At 52.2% G+C, this 21,165-nt stretch overlaps 1 protein-coding gene and 1 non-coding gene across 3 annotated transcripts in view; both read right to left on the bottom strand.

Annotated features, from left to right (window-relative positions):
- Positions 1 to 21,165, bottom strand: part of MFSD4A (major facilitator superfamily domain containing 4A) — a 33,812-nt gene that overhangs the window by 5,365 nt on the left and 7,282 nt on the right. The window contains exons 2-7 of one of the 2 annotated variants that reach the window (XM_023186949.2): positions 17,506 to 17,704; positions 16,573 to 16,833; positions 13,414 to 13,582; positions 12,560 to 12,675; positions 11,348 to 11,521; positions 5,330 to 5,477 (exon numbers count right to left, since the gene is read on the bottom strand). In XM_023186949.2, the coding sequence (XP_023042717.1) occupies positions 5,330 to 5,477; positions 11,348 to 11,521; positions 12,560 to 12,675; positions 13,414 to 13,582; positions 16,573 to 16,833; positions 17,506 to 17,704 (1,067 nt within the window). The remainder of the gene's footprint in view (positions 1 to 5,329; positions 5,478 to 11,347; positions 11,522 to 12,559; positions 12,676 to 13,413; positions 13,583 to 16,572; positions 16,834 to 17,505; positions 17,705 to 21,165) is intronic. The other variant, XM_023186950.1, reaches the window with a different exon arrangement.
- On the bottom strand, positions 2,366 to 2,472 carry LOC111522837. The gene has a single exon (XR_002725349.1). It is a non-coding gene; the product is annotated as a U6 spliceosomal RNA (small nuclear RNA).

Genomic DNA, 21,165 nt, shown 5'->3' with positions numbered 1-21,165 from the left:
GTGGTGTGCACCTGTAGTCCCAGCTACTTGGGAGCCTATGGTGGGAGGATCCCTTGAGCCCATGAGTTGGAGGCTGCAGTGAGCCATGATCGCACCACTGCACTCCAGCCTGGGTGACAGAGTGAGACCCTGTCAAAAAAGGGGGGGAAAAAAAGCAAACTTAGGTTGCTTCTGGGAAAACTCTGGAAGATGGCATGGTGGAAAGGACTACTTTGGATTTCTCAGACATGAGCCTGTAACTTTGCTTTGGGAATGCCAAGGTCTTACTGTCATTTTGTCCCTTCCTGTTCTGAAACCTTCAATTGCTCATCACTATCTCGGGTAAATCCCATCTTGCTTAGCCCTGGCATTCAGCACCATTCCCATTCTGACTGCTACCTACCTTTCTAGAAAGATTTCTTGATATCCTGAGACTAGCCCTCTGGTGCAAGCAGATTAGTGTCTTCGCGTCCTGGCATTGCACTGACCAGCCATACGCTTTGATGAGTCTGGCAGCATGGCGCAGACCTTCAGAGCCTAAGCTTCAGAGTCAGACTTGGGTTCCAAGCCCAGGTTGTCACCTACTAGCCATGTGACCTTAAACAAGTTCCCTAACTTCTCTAGGCCTTGGTTTCCTTCTCGGTAAGATGGGCTTCACACATCCTTCACAGAGTTACTGTGTGGGTAACTCTGATGTAAGACATGCCAAGAGCCTGGCATAGGACTGGCACACAGTCAACTCAAAACCAGCCCAACTCTCTGCCCAAGCCCTTCAGCACTGCCTTCAGGATGAAGGCCAAGGGCTTTCATGTGGTTGCAGGGCCCTTTAGACTCTGCCCCTGCTGACGGCTCAGGCTTCTCTCTCCCCCTGCAACCCCCATACTCTCACATCCGGGCCAACACACACCTTTACTCCCCACTGAACATTCCTCCTCCTCCTCTTTTCTGGTAAATTATCATTCTTTTTTTTTTTTTTTTTTTTTTTTTGAGACAGAGTCTTGCTGTGTCACCCAGGCTGGAGTACAGTGCCTTAGCCTCCCAAGAAGCTGGGATTATAGGCATGCACCACCAAACCTGGCTAAGTTTTGTATTTTTAGTAGAGATGGGGTTCCATCATGTTGGCCAGCTGGTTCCCATTCATCTTTTAGGTCCTAGTTTTGACTTCCATCAGTAATGTTCCTCCCTGGTCCCCAAGCCTGGATGGTTTACTTCTCTGTGCTGTGCTATCACCCTGCACCTGCTCTCACCACACTGTGTTGACCAGCCAGCCCTCCCCACAAGGCTGGAAGCCCAGGAGAGGATGGCCATGCCTTGTCATATAGATCACTGGCATAAACCAGTGCTTGTTAATAGCACAGCAGCTAACACATAGTAGACACTACTTTTTTTTTTTAATAAAATGGTTGTCATCATTGTCTACTCTGGACTTCATGTTCCTTCTAGCTCGTTCAGTCTCACTTACGTTCAGACTTGTCTCTGTGCCTTTGCTCTCATTCTGTTCACTGCCCCACCCTGCCCAGGAATGCCTTTCCATTTTCCTCTCTGCTTTTCTAGATTCTGGGCCAGCTCACATCCCATCCCCTCTATGAAGCTACTTTTATTTAAATCAACACTGCCCCCTCACTCCCTTCCCTGAATTCCAGTAGCACCCAACTGTCTGTTCCACTCATTTGTTTAAGAAACTGAGGACCACTGGGTTCTGTGCTAACCACTGAGGATGCTCAGGTGAATACTAAGAGTTAACAAGACACTGAGTGCCTGTGAGCCAGCTTTGATGCTAAGTCAAAAGCTTTACATTTTTTCTGATTCACAAAACAATCATGAAAGGCAGGTATTTGCATCCTTATTTTACAGATGAGAAAACTGAGGCTCAGAGAGGGGAAGGAAGTGAAACTGCACAAGGTCGTAAAGCTAGTAACTCTGGAGGCAGGACTGCCAGGTGTGCTGTTGCCTGCACAGCCCATGCTCTTACCCTTGTCCCTTGCTGGGGTCATGTTGTCTAGGAGAAGAAGCAGATAACACAGGTACAAAAGTCTTGAGATGGGTCAAACATGAGAGACAGGGGCAACGTCAAAGGGCACAAAGGGGAGGCACACCTTTCCAGTGGGGATCAGAGGAGCTTCCTGGAGGGGGATGCTTCCTGGAGTTGGATCTGGAAGGAAGAGCAGGCAGATAATGGGGCGAGATGGAGCGGGGAGGACGTTCCAGGCAGAGGGTTCACCATGTGCCAAAGCAGGCAGGTACGAACAGTTTTTGTGCTGTCAGGGAATAGCATGTAATTCGTGGCTAGGATGCAGGCTTCGAAGGGAAGCAGGGAGAGAGAAGGTTGGAGAGAAAGACGCTCCTTAGGTAGATCTGGAGGTTGTGATCAGCTCTGTTTTCTGGGTTTTTTGGGGAACACGTCACATATTTGCATATCATCCTTGAACAGGGGCCATGCGAATCATCTCTGTGCTGGTCCAAGTTTAGTACACGTGCTGCTGAAGTCAGCGCAGCCCCGTTTTTACCATGTGGAGGGTACATGGTCCTCACCTCTGGCTGCACATTAGAATCACCCAGCTGCCCCGGGCCAGTTGCATCAGACTCAGAGATAAGGCCCAGTCACTGGGTTTTGGTACCAGAGCTCCAGGTGATTTTTTTTTTTTGGAGACAGAGTCTCGCTCTGTCACCCAGGCTGGAGTGCAGTGGCCGGATCTCAGCTCACTGCTAGCTCCGCTGCCCGGGTTTTACGCCGTTCTCCTGCCTCAGCCTCCCGAGTAGCTGGACTACAGGCGCCCGCCACCTCACCCGGCTAGTTTCTTTGTATTTTTTAGTAGAGACGAGGTTTCACCGTATTAGCCAGGATGGTCTCGATCTCCTGACCTCGTGATCCGCCCGTCTCGGCCTCCCAAAGTGCTGGGATTACAGGCTTGAGCCACCGCGCCCGGCCGCTCCAGGTGATTTTAACGTTCAGCCAGCTGGGTTAGATGGAGGCAAGAATGAAGACAAGGAGACAAGTCAAGACCCATCAAAGAAGGGATGGAGGTGATTAGAACTTGGAAAAAGCTGGGTACCATTAACTAGTCCAAGCAGGTCAATGAAGATAAAGACCTTAAATTAGGCAGGGACAGTAAGAAATGAAGAGAATGGATTTGAGTGATTATTTGCAGGCAGAATCAATCAATATCACTTTTTTTTTTTTTTTGAGACGGAGTCTTGCTCTGTCATCCAGGCTGGAGTGCAATCTCAGCTCACTGCAACCTCCGCTTCCCAGGTTCAAGCGATTCTCCTGCCTCAGCCTCCCAAGTAGCTGGGATTACAGGTGCCCGCCACCACACCTAACTAATATTTGTATTTTTAGTAGAGACGGGGTTTCACCATGTTGGCCAGGCTGGTCCCAAATTGCTGACTTCAAGTGATCCACATGCCTCAGCCTCCCAAAGTGCTGGGATTACAGGTGTGAGCCACCGCACCCAGTCTCATTTATCATTATTAAGCTCTAACATTTGTTGATCACCTAAAACTCGAGTTATGCTGTGTGACATGTGATAGCTACCTTATTTCATTACTTCATTTATTCCCTTGAGGCTTGGAGACTGATGGGCGAGGGAGGAGTCTGAGGGCTCCTGGGCCCTCGCCCGTGGGAGCTGGGTGCGTGGCTGTCCTGTTGTTAGGACAAGCGGCAGGGAGAGGCTGTGTTTCCTTGGCCATGTCCCGTAGGGCCCAGCATGATGTCCTGAGTAGCAGAAAGATGGGTGAGTGATGGGCTGTCTAGATGATGACTGGCTGATGCATTTTCTGCCCTCAGTTTTCACCATGGCCAGGATCTCTTCAGAGTCACGTTGCAATGGAATTTATACCAGGTGTGCCCTGATTTGGGGGTGTTTCTCAGATGATATATAGTACCCCCACTCAGAGGAGCCAGAAGCCAAAGAAACTCAGATGCACTTGAATCTCTAATTCACTCTCTCACAGGAATTGTCTTCTAAACTACAAATTAAACAGCGCAGAGAACGGTCTCACAAGCTCCGAAGGGATCTGGGAGGAAATGAACTGCTAAGAGGGTTATTTTCAGTTACTTTCACTTACTGCTTTAAACTATGCTTCTATTGTTTGAGGTTTTTGCAGTGAGCACATATGACTTATATAATAAAAAAAATTCCATTTTGAAAACAAAACAAAAACTGTGCAGCTTTATCATAGAAAAGATTTTATTCCTAACCACTGGTGGTGATGTTATGTGCTAAAATTATCTGGGGCTTATCCTTCGATTTCAAGGATCCAGGCTGTGGATGACAGCTGGGTGCAGCTCTAACTGCCCTGACTCGCCCTGTACACCAACTTCCCCCACTCCTCTCTAAAGAAATCGCTCATCTTTTTTTTTTTTTTTTTTTTTTTTTGAGACAGAGTCTCACTCTGTCGCCCAGGCTGGACTGCAGTGGCGCAATCTCAGCTCACTGCAACCTCCGCCTCCCGGGTTCACGCCATTCTCCTGCCTGAGCCTCCGAAGTAGCTGGAACTGCAGGCAACCACCACCACGCCCGGCTAATTTTTTTGTATTTTTAGTAGAGACGAGGTTTCACCGTGTTAGCCAGGATGGTCTCGATCTCCTGACCTGGTGATCCGAAAGTCTTGGCCTCCCAAAGTGCTGGAATTACAGGCGTGAGTCACCACGCCCGGCCAGAAATTGCTCATCTTAATGCTGGTTTTCCAGCCTCTGGTGCGTCTCTGGTGATGTTCAAAACATAATTATTTTTAATTAACTCATTAAAAAAGAGATCTTTGCTATAGGCACTTGGGAGGCTAGGGAAAGGGGAGGGAGATTAGTAGAGAGAATTCGAGATTTCTGACATCAAAGAGGCTGTGTCACTCCTGATACCAGATGTGGAGTCAGTGTTCTAATCCTCTATGTTTTTAACAACATCCACTACAGCCACGAGGCAGGCACGTACTGTTACTGAAAATTAGGTTACAAAATGCCTTTCCTATGCCATAACTTCTCCTGTGCATCTTTGCTTCTCTTTGAACTTGGCATTTCCAGCACATGCATATCGCACAAAATGTCAGCTGCAGGTCAGCAGACGTTACAATGGGCACAAAGCAGATAGAAAAAAGAAGCTTAACTGCTCTCTGTGACTTGCAATCCCATTATTACGGAGATCATTTTGAATGGAGGAAGCCCAGCGGGTCAGAATGACCCCCGCTGTGAGCCTGCTCCCGCCAGTCAGGAGCGGGGCATTCATTTCTCCAGGGAGCTAGGGCAGCGTTCTCGCTGGGAGATGGTGCTGGCCTAGAAGAGCACACAGAGGGCGCAGAGCGAGGCGGCGGCGCCCAGCTAGAGCGTGCCTCCTGGCTCGGGCCCGGCCCTCACCTTTGTACTGCAGCGAGTCCTCGGTGTAGGCCAGCATGCTGGGGAAGGTGCTGCTGAGAAACAGGCCCAGGCTTGCCGTCCCCACGAACAGGAAGACGACGTTGTAGGAGAAAATAAGCAGCACCAGGAACGTCACCACCACGCCGACCTGTCGCAGCAGAGGTGGAGGCGGTTAGGAATTGCAAAAAGCTGAGCATCCGTGCTGAGGAACCAGGAGTCGGCGTCTCCTGACTCGGCGTTTCCTCTCTGGCCCCAGGAGCCCAGCTGTGTCACCCGCGCGCCACCCCGTGGACCGGGCGGGAACCGCAGTGTTCCCGGGACCGTTCTGACATCCGGAAGGAAGCGTGGAAAGGAGACTCCGCCTAGACATCTCCCCACCTAGACATCTCCCCACCTAGACATCTCCCCTAACAGCTAGGGCACACCCTGCGTAAGCGTTTGGCGACTGAGGACTACCTGTCCCCAAGGTCTCATCTGTAACCACGGGAACTCCACCCAAGCCAGTTTCATCAGCTCTCTCTGCCCTGCCAGCCCTGGGAGTAGGAGAGTCCTCTGTCTCTTTGTGAGAAGCTGCTTCTCTTCTGAAAGCCAAGAGTGCACAGACAGGAAGCCATCAGATAGCAGGGAAAGAGGGATGGTGGCAGCAGGGTCCCATTCTCTGGGAATCCTAGCCAGCCTCCCAGGGAGAGGGTCAGTGGCTCAGCTTGGCACCCTCAGATTTGACTCAGATTCCCATGGGCAGATGCTAACCTATGGTTGGAGACCCAGAAATCTTTTTTCTTTTCTTACTTTCTTTTTTTTTTTTTTTTTTTAGAGAGAGAGGGTCTCACTCTGTTGCCCAGGTTGGAGTGCAGTGGTGCGATCTCAGCTCACTGCAGCCTCAACCTACAGGGCTCAAGCACTCCTCCCACCTCAGCCTCCTGAGTAGCTGAGACTACAGGCACGTGCCACCACACCTGCTAACTTTCTGTATTTTTAGTAGAGAAAGGATTTTGCCATATTGCCCAGGCTGGTCTTGAACTCCTGGGCTCAAGCAATCCATCTGCTTCAGCTTCCCAAAGTGTTGGGATTACAGGCATGAGCCCCCATGCCCAGCCAGATCTTTCTAGTTCAGTCAAGGTCTCTGTCACTCAGGCATATTTTTGTTAACATAACCATATTTCTAAGTTCTTTAAACACGTTTTTATGTCTGCATTGAATCACTTCTATGCAAGATGTATCCGGGAATAAACCCAGGCAGCACAATATTTGGGGTCAGAAGACCCAGGTGGAAGTCCCGATGGTGTTTTTTACCAGCTGTGGAACCCGGAAGTAGTTGATTGCTCTGATTCTTAACTTCCTAATCTGCAAAACAGGAATAGTTACAAAAGCCACACTAAAGAGTGGTGGTGAAATAATATAAATGAAGGGGCTCTGTAAACTGTGGTGCATCAGACAAATATGAGTCCTAGTGTTTCTCCGTGGGCTTTTCTTAGACATCTCAGGAAATAAGGATCTTCTATAGCAGCCTATGGCTTTGAGGTAAAAATCTCCTGGATGAGGACATCTGTTTCTTTAAAAAGTAAGTACGAACTATAGAGCTAGGCAAGAAATCTCATCCAGCTCCCAACCCCTCCACTTCTGGGCATGCAGAAAGGAAAAGACTTTCGGAGAGTTGGGAGCCGATCCTGGGAGAGTTGCTCCAATTGGAAAATCAAAGGCGGTGCTCCTAATCCTTGAGGCCTCTACGCTCCTCTAGCAGCCCTTCAGTCTCTGCCACAGGATCTGTTAGGTGGAAGGTATTCTCCAGGCTCAGAGGCCTTACCCAGACAGACTTCCTGCCCTGGGGAGGGATCAACCACAAAACAGTGGCTGAAAGAGAGAAACACCTTCCCTTCACAATGGAAATGGAAAGACAAAAGACTTCTTTCATGCAGTAAAAATATGAAAGTAATAGCCTATCTGTGGTTCCAAAGGTCATGTCTTTCTTTGGCATGGAACATGGTCCCTGAGATCCATTTGTTCTTGCTACCCCCTCTGCTCACTCTCTTAATGTTGAGGTGGCCCAGGATTCTATTCTGGCTCTTCCATATCCGCAGTGCTCTGCTCCACATTTCACCTGCCTCTATACTAGGCGTGCTTACATCTATCCCTCTAGCCATGAGCTGTGTCCAAGACTCCGGACTTGCACCTAAAGCTGCCCCTTGGATATAGTCAGTCCCTGGATGACTAACCATGTGGCCCAAACTGGACTTTTAATTTCCTCTGCCAATCCTGTGAGAGCATCCCAGTCATGCAGTTGCTCAAGTCCTGCATCTAAGGTCCTTGATTCCTCCCACACCTGGGTCAGCAGCAAGTCCTGTCCATACCACCTCAAAAAACATGTTCAATCTTTGCACCGCTCCGGATCTGTCCAGACTACCCCCAACCAACCGCCTCCCTCTTGTGCCTGGACTACCATAACAGACAGTGCATGCTTGACTCTTGCCAGCTACAGTCTGTTCTTCCACATAGAGTACACTTTTAAAATGCAGTGCAAGAGGCTGGAGATGGTGGTTCCTGTCTAATTCTACCACTTTGGTCGGCTGAGGCAGGAAGGATCGCTTGAGCCCAGGAGTTCGAGACCAGCCTGGGCCACATAGTGAGACCCTGTCTCTATAAAAAATAAATAAATAAATTTTAAAAATGCAATGCAAGCTATGTTAGATGGAAAGGTGAAACATCATGGGACGCTTGTATAAGTGCTGTTTACTTCATAGCATGAATAAATGTATCTGTGAGATGCAAAAAAAAAAAAAAAGAAAATGCAATACAGACCTTTTTAAAACCTTCTATTGGCTTCCTGCCCACTTAGAATAAAATTCAAAGCCCGGCTTACAAAACTCTGAGGATGTAGCCCCTGTCTACTTCCCCATCCTCATCTCTTTCTGCTCCCCATCCCCCACCCTGCCTACCGTGCTCCCCCGAAGTTAGCCTCCTACCCCCTAACCCAGGCCTTTGAACATGGGCCTTTGAACCTCAGCCAGGCCTGCTCACCTCCTGCCTTCAGGGGCTGGCACCTTCTTGATATTCAGTGTTCAACTTAGGAGCCTGGGACAGATGCTGGGGTTTGGAAGCCGCCACTCCTGCTCCTCTTCCTCCACCTGGCTATCCCGTGTACAAACTACATGCATTTCCAGCCAAGCCTCAAAGACTGTCACCTTGAAAATCCCCAGATTTGGGGAAATTTTAAAGACACCCAAGTCTTATTTTAGCCTTGGTGACAGAAGACTAAATACAACCAGGGCGAACTATCAGCTCCACCAACTCTCTTCCCACGCGGTGTGGCCCCTGCCTCAGCCAGTGACTCAGTCTGGCACTGAGCCTGCATCCCCACTGCCTACACCCCCTCACCCTCCATCTGTGCCAGGGCACACTGCCCTCCTCTGGCCGGCCATAAGTTCTCTGAAAGTAAGAACCTTGTCTTCCAGAACTTGGCGGCCTGCAGTTTGCAGCAAGGCTTTGCACACAGCACAAACATACTAAGTCAGGAAGTAGCTGTTGAACTCCATGAGAACGCTAAGAACAGGTGGCCATTAATTTAACCTAGAGAGGAATACTCAGAAATAGTCACAGTGAATATGACACAGGTACTTTGCATCTACACAGAAGAGGCTTGCTCAGGGCCACTCAGCTGCAGTTCCCAAACAGGGTGCCCACAAAAGCACCTGGAAAGCTTCCAAAACAAGCCAGAGGCCCAGGCTCCTCTCCACACCTCCTAAATTAGAATCTCTGGGGTACAGGGTCCATGATCCTATTTTCTCTTTTTTTTTTTTTTTTTTTTGAGATGAAGTCTCGCTCTGTCACCAGGCTGGAGTGCAGTGGCGCCATCTCAGCTCACTGCAACCTCCACCTGCTGGGTTCAAGCAATTCTCCTACCTCAGCCTCTTGAGTAGCTGGGATTATAGGCACGCACCACCACACCCGGCTAATTTTTGTATTTTTAGTAGAGATGGGGTATCACCATGTTGGTCAGGCTGGTCTTGAACTCCTGACCTCGTGATCCGCCCGCCTCGGCCTCCCAAAGTTCTGGGATTACAGATGTGAGCCACTGCGCCTGGCCTTTTCATGATCCTCTTTTCAAAAAGCAGCTCCAGTGATTCTAATGTATTTGGGAGTCACTTGTTCTAGGACAGTGTTTTCCTAAGCTTGCTGGAAGATGTAATTCCCATGGGGCATTTGTTTAATATATAGATTGCTATGCCTTCTCCTGGACATTCGGATTCACTCAGTCTGGGTTGGGCCCAGGAACCTGATTTCCCTTTTTAAAACCCAGCACCCCAGGTGAGTATCTATGGGCAATGCCTAACACATGTGGATGCTTCAGACCTTATTTTTCCCAAACCCAGATTTCCACCCACTCTCCTCTGTCTTAGCAATTGGCCTTGTGTCTGACCTAGACAAGGAAGCCAGGGCTGGCCACCATGTCTGTGCCCTTCTTCTTCTGGAACCTTTCCCCTTTGACATTGTTTTGCCCCAGCTCCATGGACAGGGACCTTCCTCCTTGCTGAGCTTAGCGCTTCCTCCACTCCCACTCTCCATCCCACCTCCCCTCTGTCAGGGCCCTCCTCATTCAGTTACTCTCCCACAATGGTATTTTCACAGACTCCTCTTCCTAATAGGTGTCCTCCCTTCATCCTCTACTATAAACAGGCCCATGCCACCCCGAGTCCTGCAGAACACAACTCCCTTCAACTCAAAAATATTGACAAAGAGAAATGCAAATTCCTCCACTGCTCATCTCCCTCTCACCCTCAACCTCCTGAGTTTGGGTTTACCCACCCACCTCCCATCTACATGGAACTGAAATTTCTTTCTTGAGGGTCAACTGGCACAAGGTCAAATCCAAAGGCCTTTCTCAGGGATCATGATCTTTGTCTCTGAAACTGCAACATTATGTCCAAACCCCCTCTCTGCTAGAAATTCAACCAAGGAAATGCTTTCTTTCCTGGGCTTAGTACCCTCCTTGGGCTACTTGGAAAGGTAGTGAATTACAGTTACCGGAGGTGTTTAAGCAGACAGCGGACCCCTTGGAAGGGATGTTATAGAGGTGGCTCAAGCCTGATGGGAGGTTGGACTAGACGGTTTGGCAGGCGTCTGTAATGTGGACCCCTGTGTCATGGATGGTGATGTGGATGGACACCAAGGCAAGAGTCTTAACCCACTGCTCAGGCCCAGACCTCCTGCCTCCCAGGCAGATCGGTTCCTTGAAGGCCATCCTCCATGCCCTTCTGCCTACTTAAGAATCACTTAGGGCTGGGTAGAGTGGCTTACTCCTGTAATCCCAGCACTTTGGGAGGCCAAGGCGGGTGGATCACTTGAGAGGTCAGGAGTTCAAGACCAGTCTGGCTAACATGGTGAAACCCCATCACCACTAAAAATACAAAAATTAGCCAGGCATGGTGGTAGGCTCCTGTAATCCTAGCTACTTGGGAGGCTGAGGCAGGAGAATCACTTGAACTTGGGAGACAGAGGTCGCAGTGAGCTGAGATTATACCACTGAGCTCTAGCCTGGGTGACAGAGTGAGACTCTATCTCAAAAAAAAAAAGAATCCCCTAGGAGAGCTACAGAATGCAAATCCCCAGGCCCCAGCCCAGAGGTGGTGACTCCGAAGGCTGCAGGATCCCTGGCCTCCGCAGCTTTCCACTGACTGGAGGGCTCTGAGCAGCTGGGCACCAAGGTAAACCCAGGAGGACCAGGGCCAGCACTGGCTTTCCTCATCCTCGTGGCCGGTTGTCAGCTGGGAGGGGCTCCACACACTGCAGCCAGCACCTCCTTCAGACCTTTCATGTTTTAATGGTATAAGATCAGAGGCCCAGCGAGGGGAAGAGACTTTTCGTGGTCACACAGGTAGGCTCCGCCTCCTAGGCTCCCACCCCTTCCTCATCATCCTCTCTCTCCTGTCTTCCCTCTACTCCCGAGTTCCCATCCTGCTGGCAGAGTGCAGGCCTCGGGTAGGGCCAGGAGGGGAAGTGAGAGGAGGCTATTCAGCTGCTTACCACGTTGATGAAAACCATGGTGGCCGGCTTCATTCTTGAGGAGATGGGAATGGAGAGGAGCCGGCCCAGGGTGATAAAGCCCCAGAAGAGGCTGGGGAGGTAGCCAGCCACCTTGTGTCCCACAGACAGGGGCTTCTCCACGGCATAGCTGTACACGAAGGCAGAATAGGCACCCTGTGGAGAGACCGGGTGCCGCTGAGCACACCTGCAGCCCAGCCAGACAACGACTCTCACAAAGGGAGCCCAGGCTGGGCAGGTGCGGTGAGGGCAGAGGGAGGACTGCCTGTTCCCTCTCCCAGCGGCTCAGCCAGTGCTGGGCTTTAAGCCAAGGCCACAGAGCACACTTTGCCAAGGTTGAGGACAGAACCTGGGGTGCCTTAGCTTACAGACTGCACCGCGGAGACCTAGGGGTTCCAGAGAGGTGGCTCTGGATCTCCATGGGAGTGCCCGCAGGGCCTGGGCAGACAGGCACTGCTCCCCACTTCAACCAGAGTAGAACACCACTTTAAAAAAAAAAAAAAAAAAGGTGTGTGCAAGCATCTGGTTTTACAGATGAGAAAGTAGACGGAAGTGACTTGCCCAAGGTCACACCAAGTGCTAGAAGCCAACCAGTACTGGCACGAGTACTTTCCATCAGGTCATCTAAGTTCTTGGGGCTTTTTCTCTGGAGAGGCCATCATATGGCAATCAGTTGGTCAGCCATTTACGACTGCCCTAATATAATTCTAAGAAGTTTCTGGAAAAAGGTGCTGACTAACGTAACAGAGGTCACTAGTGGAATGAACAGCTGGGCCTAAATTCCACCTGAAGCTTGTTTACAACACTGGCTCAAGACACCCAGGTTTGTAATGTATTCCAGGAAGCAAAGTGCCCTAGCGTTTATATAGCATGACCTCTAATTGGGGAATAGGGCACCACCCCTTTAAAAAATGCAGGTAGCCTGTCCTTGACAACAAACCAGTTAGGCCCCTACCTATAGCACTAACAAAAATAAAAAACGATTGGCCAAGACAGAAGCCCATAGTACCAACGCACTGTGACTGATTCTGGAGTCAGTCTCCCTAGGGCTTTAGATTAAATTTTTGAATCAACTGTACTCCAGGAGAGGTCTCCAGGAAACCTTCATGCTCCTCTCTTTCTCTTGCCTTTCCCAGACTGGAGTCTTGGGGTGAAGAGTCCCCCAGTAGGGGGCGCCCTCTGAGGCAGGCTCACCGTCAACCCATCCGTCATGAACAGGACCAGGGCGGCTGTGATGTGGATGGCAAAGAAGGAATAAGGGGCTCCTCTGAGGTTCTTCCTTTGGCAGCAGCTGAACAGGTCCTCATGCCCTGCAGAAGGCACAGGAAAAACAGGGGTGAGTCTCAGCTTCTGCTCCCTCCCTCTGCACGTCCCAGGGCTGTGGCTGGCAGTCAGAAGAGCCCTGCAGGATGGGGCCCACTTACTACCTCCACTTTCACTACCTTTCTGTTAGGGACAACCCCTGTCCATCTCCCAGTCTTGGTGGAAGCAAGGCTCAGAGAGGTCAGGTGACTTGCCCAACATAACAAAAGGCAAGGCTGAGCAGAATGGAGGGTGGAGCCAGAAGCTTGCCTTCCTCATTCTCTTGGCCAGGTTGCACCATAAAAAGAAAAAAAAAAAAAAAAAAAAAAAAAAAGACTATCACCTGTGGCCATGCATGGTGGCTCACACCTGTAATCCCAGCACTTTGGGAGGCTGAGGCAGATGGATCACCTGAGGTCAGGAGTTCGAGACCATCCTGGCCAACGGGGTGAAACTCCATCTCTACTTTAAAAACACAAAAATTAGCCAGGTGTGGTGACATGCAACTGTAATCCCTGCTACTTGGGAGGCTGAGGTAGGAGAATCGCTTGAACCTGGGAGGCGGAGGTTGCAGTGAGCCAAGATCATACCACTATACTCCAGCCTGGGTGATGAGAGTGAAACTCTATCTCAAAAAAAAAAAAAAAAAAATCACCTGTGATCTAGATTCACTCTCCCTGGCAGAGGGATTACCAAGGAGGCCTCAACATGAGGCTGTGAGGATGCAAATTCGTCTTAGCCCCTACCTGGGTGTGACTGAAACTTTGGGGGCAGTGAGGAGGCATCTTCCTTCTCAGGAGGCTGTGTCTCCAAGGCAAGCTCATCAGCAGACAGAAGCAGGGGCCTCCTCTGGGGGCAGCAGGTCAGCAGCCGCTCCTTGGACAGCAGCATCAGCACAGCCATGGGCACTGGAAGCTGGCGAGCAGGCAGAGGGTCAGGAGAGCCCTACCCTGAGGCTCCCCCTTCCCACGCCTGACCTCTGCACACACTGCATGTGCATAGTCCTAGGAGAAGACAGCTCTTTTCCAAGGGTGCCCAGCTAAGAGCTGAGCCATCCCTACCTAAGAAGCCAGGTGCCTTGACCAAGGTAGGAGTGGGGAGGCTTGGTGTAATTCCTGCCTCATTAACATACTCACTTCCCTGACAAGACAGGTATTTGTCACATGCAAAGCTTAGACTCAAACTCTCTGCTGGCCCAGGAGAGGTGCTGGGGGTGAGCCTGCTGGAGCGTCACACCTCACACTCCTTCATGCTGGCGGGTCACATGATGCTTTACAAAGCAGCTTTGCTTTTGGCATCACATCTCCACAAAATATGCTGGGGGATGTTATCACTTCGTCATAACCTGTTAGAACTGGAAGAGATCCGAGGGATAAACTAGAGACTGAGAGACTGCCCTGGTCACACAGTGGACTCAGGGCAAAGCCAGAACAGAGCCTGGCATCCTGATTCTTCCAGTGCTGTCTCCACCTGAGGAGCCGCCTTGGTGATGTCTATCCCAGCAGGGCACAGAGGCTCTCCTCAGGGGCTTGAAAACAAAAACGTGGTCTCCTTTTGATTGAAAAATGCATGTTTACGAGCAGCCCATACACATAAGCCCAATGTTCGTCTGCTGCTATTTGTGCTAAATCAGAACTCCTTCAGAGCAGTGGGAAATGGCTCCTGCTTCTGAGGTTGCCTGGGGAAGCCTCCACCACCTCCCTCAGAGGCCCCTGCCTGTGTCTCACCACCCTGGCTGCCAGGAAGTACCACTTCAAGTCTAACTACTGCCCTTCCTGCTGCAGCTTCAGCCCAGTTCCTTTTGCTTAGGAAAGAGAGGAAGCCCAGGCAGCTGCGGATGTCTCCTAGAGGCTGGTGAGAGCGCCCAGCTACTGGGGTCTGCCCGGCCCATGGGAGAGGCCGGCAGGGTAGAGATGGAAGACCGGCAGACTGCCAGCCCTTGTCTGGTGCTGTTCTAGGGGAGCCCTTCCCTGCCCCTGGAGGCAGGCTGGCTCTCACCAGTATTTCCCAAAGTCACCTAACAGGAGTGAAAGACAAAAACCACCTCTGTGTTGGCACCTCCCTATGGTGACCTTGGGAGCCTTTCTGCACACTCAAAAAGACGTCAAGGTCAGATGTGGCCCCTGGCAGTCAGGCCTGAGTGGGGAGAGAACAGCCCCTGCTGAGCCCTAATGGAGGAGACACAGCCCTCCCTCCAGTGTGAGGGGGGAAACAGGAAACCCACCCACAGAGGCCTGTAGTGGCAGAGTGCCTGAGTGAAGGCCAAGGGGAAACAGCTGTACAAGAGGCGTGATCCCTCAGGTGGGGCTTTCCAGGGAGGTGGGTGCTGGGAAGGGCTTCACAGAGGATTGGCTGGCATTGCTGGCAGGAACACGCCTGATGTTATACGAATTCCATTCAGGGAAGGCAGCCCCACCTTAAGTCAGAGAAGGACAGGTGGGGTGTGCATGTGTGTGTGCGTGTGCACCCTCATGAGTATATGCACAGCCCCATCTTCCTCTGTGCTGGACTGTTTATTTTCAGACACAAACCAACAGAAAAAGTCCGGAAATCCTGCAGCAAACAAAGTCCCTCCAGTCTGCACCTCGTGGGGCAAGAGAGAACAAACCTCGGGCTTAAGCCGGACCTTCCGGCTTCCTGGTCTGGGAGTCCCAGCCTAGAGGTTCTACTGACACTGCTCCTTCCCTTCACAGGGCCCTCCTGGAAGCACTGGATGGGCATGGGCTGGAAAGGGAAGGAGCAGAGGGAGAGGGTGCGTTTATGAGAGCCCCCAGAGGAGATTCCGACCAGGGAAAGGAAATCTACAGAGGAAAGGAAGGAAAAGGACCGGTGATGAGGGGGCAGCCAGTAGATGGTCTATGCTGAGGGTCAGGGCTTCCAGCTGGGCTCAGCCCCCTACCAGTCCCTTGTCAGGGCTTTGAGTTGGTGATGGCATGACAGCCCCACCCCTGCCCTGCTGCTCACTGGAATGGTGGTCTCAAAGGCTCCCTTCAGTGCTATGTGTGTGGCATATTCTGAGGCTCAGCAGCAGCTGGGCCACTGCTCTAGTGCCTGAGTCCAGCCCACCTGCCCCAGGAGAGCTGAGAAGTCCACCCACTGCAAAGAGAGGCTCTAAGCCACCATGACAAGCAGCACGGTGCCTCCACCCCACAGCCAGGACAGTGGCCACTAGAGTGCTTCCCACCCCCAGCCCAGGAGCCAGGGCTTCTCTGGTGTTCCCGACTGTCCTCCCCAAGCCAGGCGGATGTGGGTAGAGGGTCTCCCCACCTGATGCTCTGGCTCCAGTATGGGCTAACGTGGGAGATCCCAGCTTAGGTTTGCAGAGCATCAGAGGAGGTTTCCAGCCAGAGGCCTGAGTCAGTGCTGACTTGGCAGGGGTGTACAAAGCGGGCCTCGGTATCTGCCGCAGTCATGGAGCGAAGTGGCCTCTCACTGTTCCCACCACAGGCTGCCTTGGCAGGCAGGGCCCTTCAGAGGCCATCTTGTCTGTCCCCTGGCCTCCACAGAGCCCCTGACAGCAGGGTACAAGAGAATCCCACCATCGATGAAAGGCCCCAGAGAAAAACCTGCCACTTCCTGCCAGGGTCTGTCCAGGGCCCACTTCATCTGGCCTTGGAGAAAAAAACTAGTTTCCCACAGAGCCTCAGGTAATTGGACAGTTGACCCTGATTTTCACTGCGCTCAGCCTGCTCATTGTTTTACCTTCCCTGAGAACTGCAATCACAGGTGGAGTAGTGTGGGGGATCCCGGGAAGGATTAGTCCTCCCATCCTCCTGCCTCTGGGATGCACACCTCAGCCCCAGCACACTTCTCAGCATCTGAAGAATCTGCACTGGGTGTGGGGTGGACTGGGATGTGTGGACTGTCCACTAGCTCCCTACCCGGCCCGCCCCAGGGACACTCACATTGATGAGGGCCATGATCCAGAAGGCATAGGACACTCGGGTCCCTGCTCCATCCTTTGGAGTCAGCCCCGGGAACGTCTGATTGGACCAAGGCTTGGCCTCTACGTGGTGCTGGGCCAGCACCCTGGAGACGTGGAACAGGTGGCCTCGGGAGGTGGTGTTGGCTGTGCTATTGGCAGGCAAGCAGTTGGCCTCAGACAGGAAAGGGTCAGCAATAAGGGGGCTCAGCAGAGCGCCAAAGCCCACAAAGAAATGGAGCACCTGGGGACAGAGGAGAGGTGGCGGGTGGGGGCGTGGCTCAGTCTTCAGCCCAGGGAAGCAGTGGCCTGGCCTCCAGCCCAGAGTACCCACACTGAGCCCCCTCCCCCAATCCCACCCTCTGCCCCATCTGAGGCCTGCTGCCCAGCCCTGGAGTAGGGAGCCATGGGGGTAGGAAGCAGGAAAGGCGAGGAGAGGTGAGGAGTGACACTCCTCTCTCAACCACGCTGCCGGCCTGGGATGCCTCGGGTGACAGTGCCCAGTTCCCTCCCCATCTCTGTCAATCCGCAGCTGGGACTGATCCCCATGGTAGCATCCACCAGCTAACACTCTAAAGGGAAGGGGGCACAAAAAGGGAAGGACTGGCTGAATCCTGGGGGGAGAAGGAAGAAGAAAGGAGAGAGAGGGAAGGAGGGGAAGGAGAGGGGAGGCAAGCCCTGAGTCATACCCTCTTTCCAGTTCACAAAGAGTTTTCTTTCCTGAGCGCTGAGGCTCCTGGGACACCCTGCAGTGAGGGCAGGGATCACTGCTCTGCTTTAGAGATGGGAGTCCAGAACTTACTAACCCTGTTGGTAAGTGGCTCCCTGGGGGAGGAGGCTGAGAGAGACTGAGGGGGCCTAGAGAGCTCCCACACCCTCCCCAGCTCCCAGTCCTGTGCCTGCTGGCCGGGCTCACCTGGAGGAAGACGGCCGAGTCCTTCTGGTACATCCTCACCAGCTGCATGTTGGCCACGGTGTCGATGCAGCCCATGGCCAAGCCCGCCAGCGCCATGACTGAGGCCAGCACCGTCACATCGTGGCAGAAGGGGATGACGGCAAACACCAGGGAGATGGCCAGAGAGGAGGTGAACAGGGCCCATAGTGACTGGGCCAGGCTGCAGGAGGGAAGGGTGATGTCAGGGGAGGGGGCTGGAAGCATCCCCTCCTGCTTCTCCTCCATTCACTGGGTGGTCTGGGCAGCCAAGACATTTCTCCCCCTCTGGCAGAAAAGCAAGAGAGCTGAGGAAGAAGCTGCTCGCTTGTTAGCTGTGGGCAAGTTGTCAACGTCTGCTCAGATAACAATCTACCTCACAAGGTGGCTGCAGGACACTTCACAAAGCCTAGCCACTATTATTCTATTGACAAACACTTTTTGTTATTTCCTTAAACCCTAAATGGTTTACTTAAAAGTAATTAAATGCAAAAATATTTCCCACCCTTTACAGGGAACCTGCTTTGAGCATCTCAAGAGACCTGTGCCACAGGCATGCAACCGCAGGTGGGACCCGGATGGAACCTGAGCCCAGAAGTCCCTGAGCTGGGCATTTCCTCCTGTGCAGGAATTGGCACTGGCTGCCCTGTGCCCCCCCCCCCCCACACAGGAATAGTGAGGCAGTCATTACTTCACAGGCACCCGGCCTGAGCCACCCGCACCAGCGCCCACAGCCCAGGTATTCAGGTGATTTTGTGGCCCCTGTAGCAGGCAGAGGTCTCAGGCTCTGTGCCTGGCAAATGTGCAGACGTGGGGAAAGGAGGCACTGCGGCCATCCCCACTGAGAGGTGACCGTGTTGATCTTCCCCTTCTTCAGATAATAGAAAAGCCCACAGGAGGCAGGGGGAGGGCTGCTACCCTACCAGTGAGTGAATGAATGAGTGAATGAATGGATGGAGTGTCTCAGGCTCTGTCAAGGTCTTTTTTAGGATACTCTGCCCAATAACCAGACTCTCAGAGAAAGGATTAAGACTTGTACTTTCTGAGACCAGTCTGAAAGTCTAATGTCAGAGAGGAGAGATTGGGCAGCAGGAAGGTTCTGGAGGTTGTAGAGGAACTTTCGCAGATTATGAAAAGTGAGAGAGCCCCTGCATCAGCCTCCACTGTGGCTGCTGGACCTGGAAAGGTGGGAGCTGAGAGACGGAGGGGGAAAGGCCTCTCGGAGTTTCACACTGAAAAAAAAAAGGGGAGGGCCTCAGGCTGTCTTTCCAGAGCTTCTGCCCCGACCCCCTTGGCTCTTGGCCTTGGTCCTAAGCCATCTCATCTTGCCCCATCTTTGATTAAATCCTCTATCAGAACGGCTCTGCTGATAGCAGCAGTTCATTATTTTCTTTTTTTCTTGTTTCCAGGCTGATCTGCTGGGGAGATTACCGATCATGACAGTCATGACCCCAGTGTGTTCCCAACTCAGAACTCATGGGGGAGGGGAAGGGGACCAACCTCAAGGCCAGCTGTTAGAAGGAGATGGAGGGAGAGTGCGTCATGGGCAGGCAATGCTAACACACACCATGCGGCTGATGAAACAGCAGGCTGCTCATCATAGTTCTCTCTCTTTCCCCTCCCTTTCCCTGGACAAGACAGACTAGGCAGCCTCCTGAGTGGTCTGACTTCAGGAATAGCAAGAGGGTCACCTGTCTGCACTCTCAGAGGTCCCCCCGCTGACGCCAGTACCAGGACATGACATTTCTACCACCTCACTCATCACTTTGTGGTAAGCAGGGATGCCCCAAGGCAAGTGCAAAAACTCTCTTGAAGAACTAGCCCATTATCATTATTGCCTTTCAGTCCTGCAGGGAAGTGGTGAAATCATGCATCCTGCAGCAAAGTCCTGAGGGGAACGGGATCTGGGATCAGTGAACTGATATGGGCAGGGGCTGCGCAGAGGTATGGGAAAGGAAACCAGGATAACAGCGAGTGCTACTGTGGTCTGCTGACAACTGCTAACGTTTGTCATTTGGTGCATATGACAAGGCCGTGAGGCAGGCTTTGTCGTTGTGCCTGTTTGACCCGTGAGTAAACTTGGGCTGAGAAAGGCTAAGATAGCAGCAGACAGAGCCTGAACTCTCACCAAGGTCTTCTGGCTTGATAGTCCCTATGCTATGCTGCTTTTCCAGGGAGGAGTGTGTGTGTGCACATGTGGGTGCATGTGTATGGGTATGTGACCGAGTTACTCACTAATGGCTCCACTCAGAAGGTGCAAATGCAGGAGGGGAGGGGAGGGAGCCACAGACCCAGCCAGGCTGGAGAGGGGAGCGCCAGCTGAGAATAGGAGGCCAGATTCTGCAGAGCGTTGAATGGCAGGGCTAGGAAGCACTGGAGAGCAGCTGCAGTCTCTAGAACATGCGCCTCTAACACCCCTCTGCGGGGGTTAGCAGAGCTCCACACGCTCGCGAGCGTCACTGCTGGCTCCACCACCAGCTTCCCCAGGCATCTGCCTCCGCCTGTTCATTGTGGAAGCCATGCCTGGCCCCAAGTTCGGCCCTGCAGATGCTCAACCCAGGTTCCTGGACATGGCTAGTGACTGGCGCAGTGCTTGGGGAATGCTTGTCTTGCCACCCCACACAGGATGGCCTGGTAGAAGGGACTAGGCACTGCTGGGAGGCCGATGTGGGAGTTTTGCTAGTTTATCTGATAGGGGTGACAGAGATAGAGGCAGAGAAAGAATCATGTAGGGATGGGTTGCCAGGAAGGTGCCAGGTGCACAGTGGGGGATCGGGAAAAGGGGAAGGGGTCAGGAAGGACTGGAAGGGGTCAGGAAGCCCTGTCCAGGTCTCATCTCTGTCCTGTTTGCTGCTCTTTGTCTCATCTCACCTGTCATTCTTGAGAAGGACACTAGGTGCCCACTGGGGACATGGTCTGTCCCAGGCTCAGCCACAGGCAGGAGGGAGGAATAAAGAGAGAAAAGACGGAAAAGGGAGGCTGGAGAGAACCACGCCTGGGAAATCCCCTCCCTGCATCTTCCTGGGCTGTGATTTTAGCTTGATAGGCCTAGAGGTTAGGGCGATGGAGACCTGTTCCCAATAAATGGGGACATCTGTACCACAGGAAATCTTGTCTGTAGATCCCAGGCTGCCCACCCTCCCCAGATGCTTCCACAGGGCTGTGCCTGGGCATTCCAAACATCAGCCTGAACAAATTTCTTTAGAATGATATGCTGTTGCCAAGGAAAAGGAAGTTCCAGACACATCCCAGAGCCAGACTGAAATACATTTATTGCCTGTTTTAAATGGCTTGGTCAATAGCCCCTTCTAGGAATGTGGATCATTAAAAATTAGGGAATAACCACGTCAAAACAGTTTTGGTATCCAGGATGGAGTGGGATCTGGAATCAGAATACTGGGTTCTAGGCCCACCTCGGCCATTTCCCAGTCGTGTGGCTTGGGCAAGCCACTTATGCTGGGCCCCTCTGAGCCTCACTTTCCTCTGCTGTAAAATGGGGATAACAAGCTCTGCATGAGGCTGAGGCTGCCAGGAGGACTCCATGTGATATGACATTTCATCCTCCTCTGTCACTCTCTGGGATTTTTCCCCTGGCCACCTGCCACCCCTCCCAGGTGCTCACTGCCTCCCTGCTGGCCCTGACTT

Source organism: Piliocolobus tephrosceles, chromosome 1 (genome assembly GCF_002776525.5).
Source record: "Piliocolobus tephrosceles isolate RC106 chromosome 1, ASM277652v3, whole genome shotgun sequence".
NCBI classification, from domain to species: domain Eukaryota; kingdom Metazoa; phylum Chordata; class Mammalia; order Primates; family Cercopithecidae; genus Piliocolobus; species Piliocolobus tephrosceles.
The sequence above is the reverse complement of the archived record's forward strand: the minus strand, read 5'-3'. Positions and strand labels throughout refer to the sequence as shown.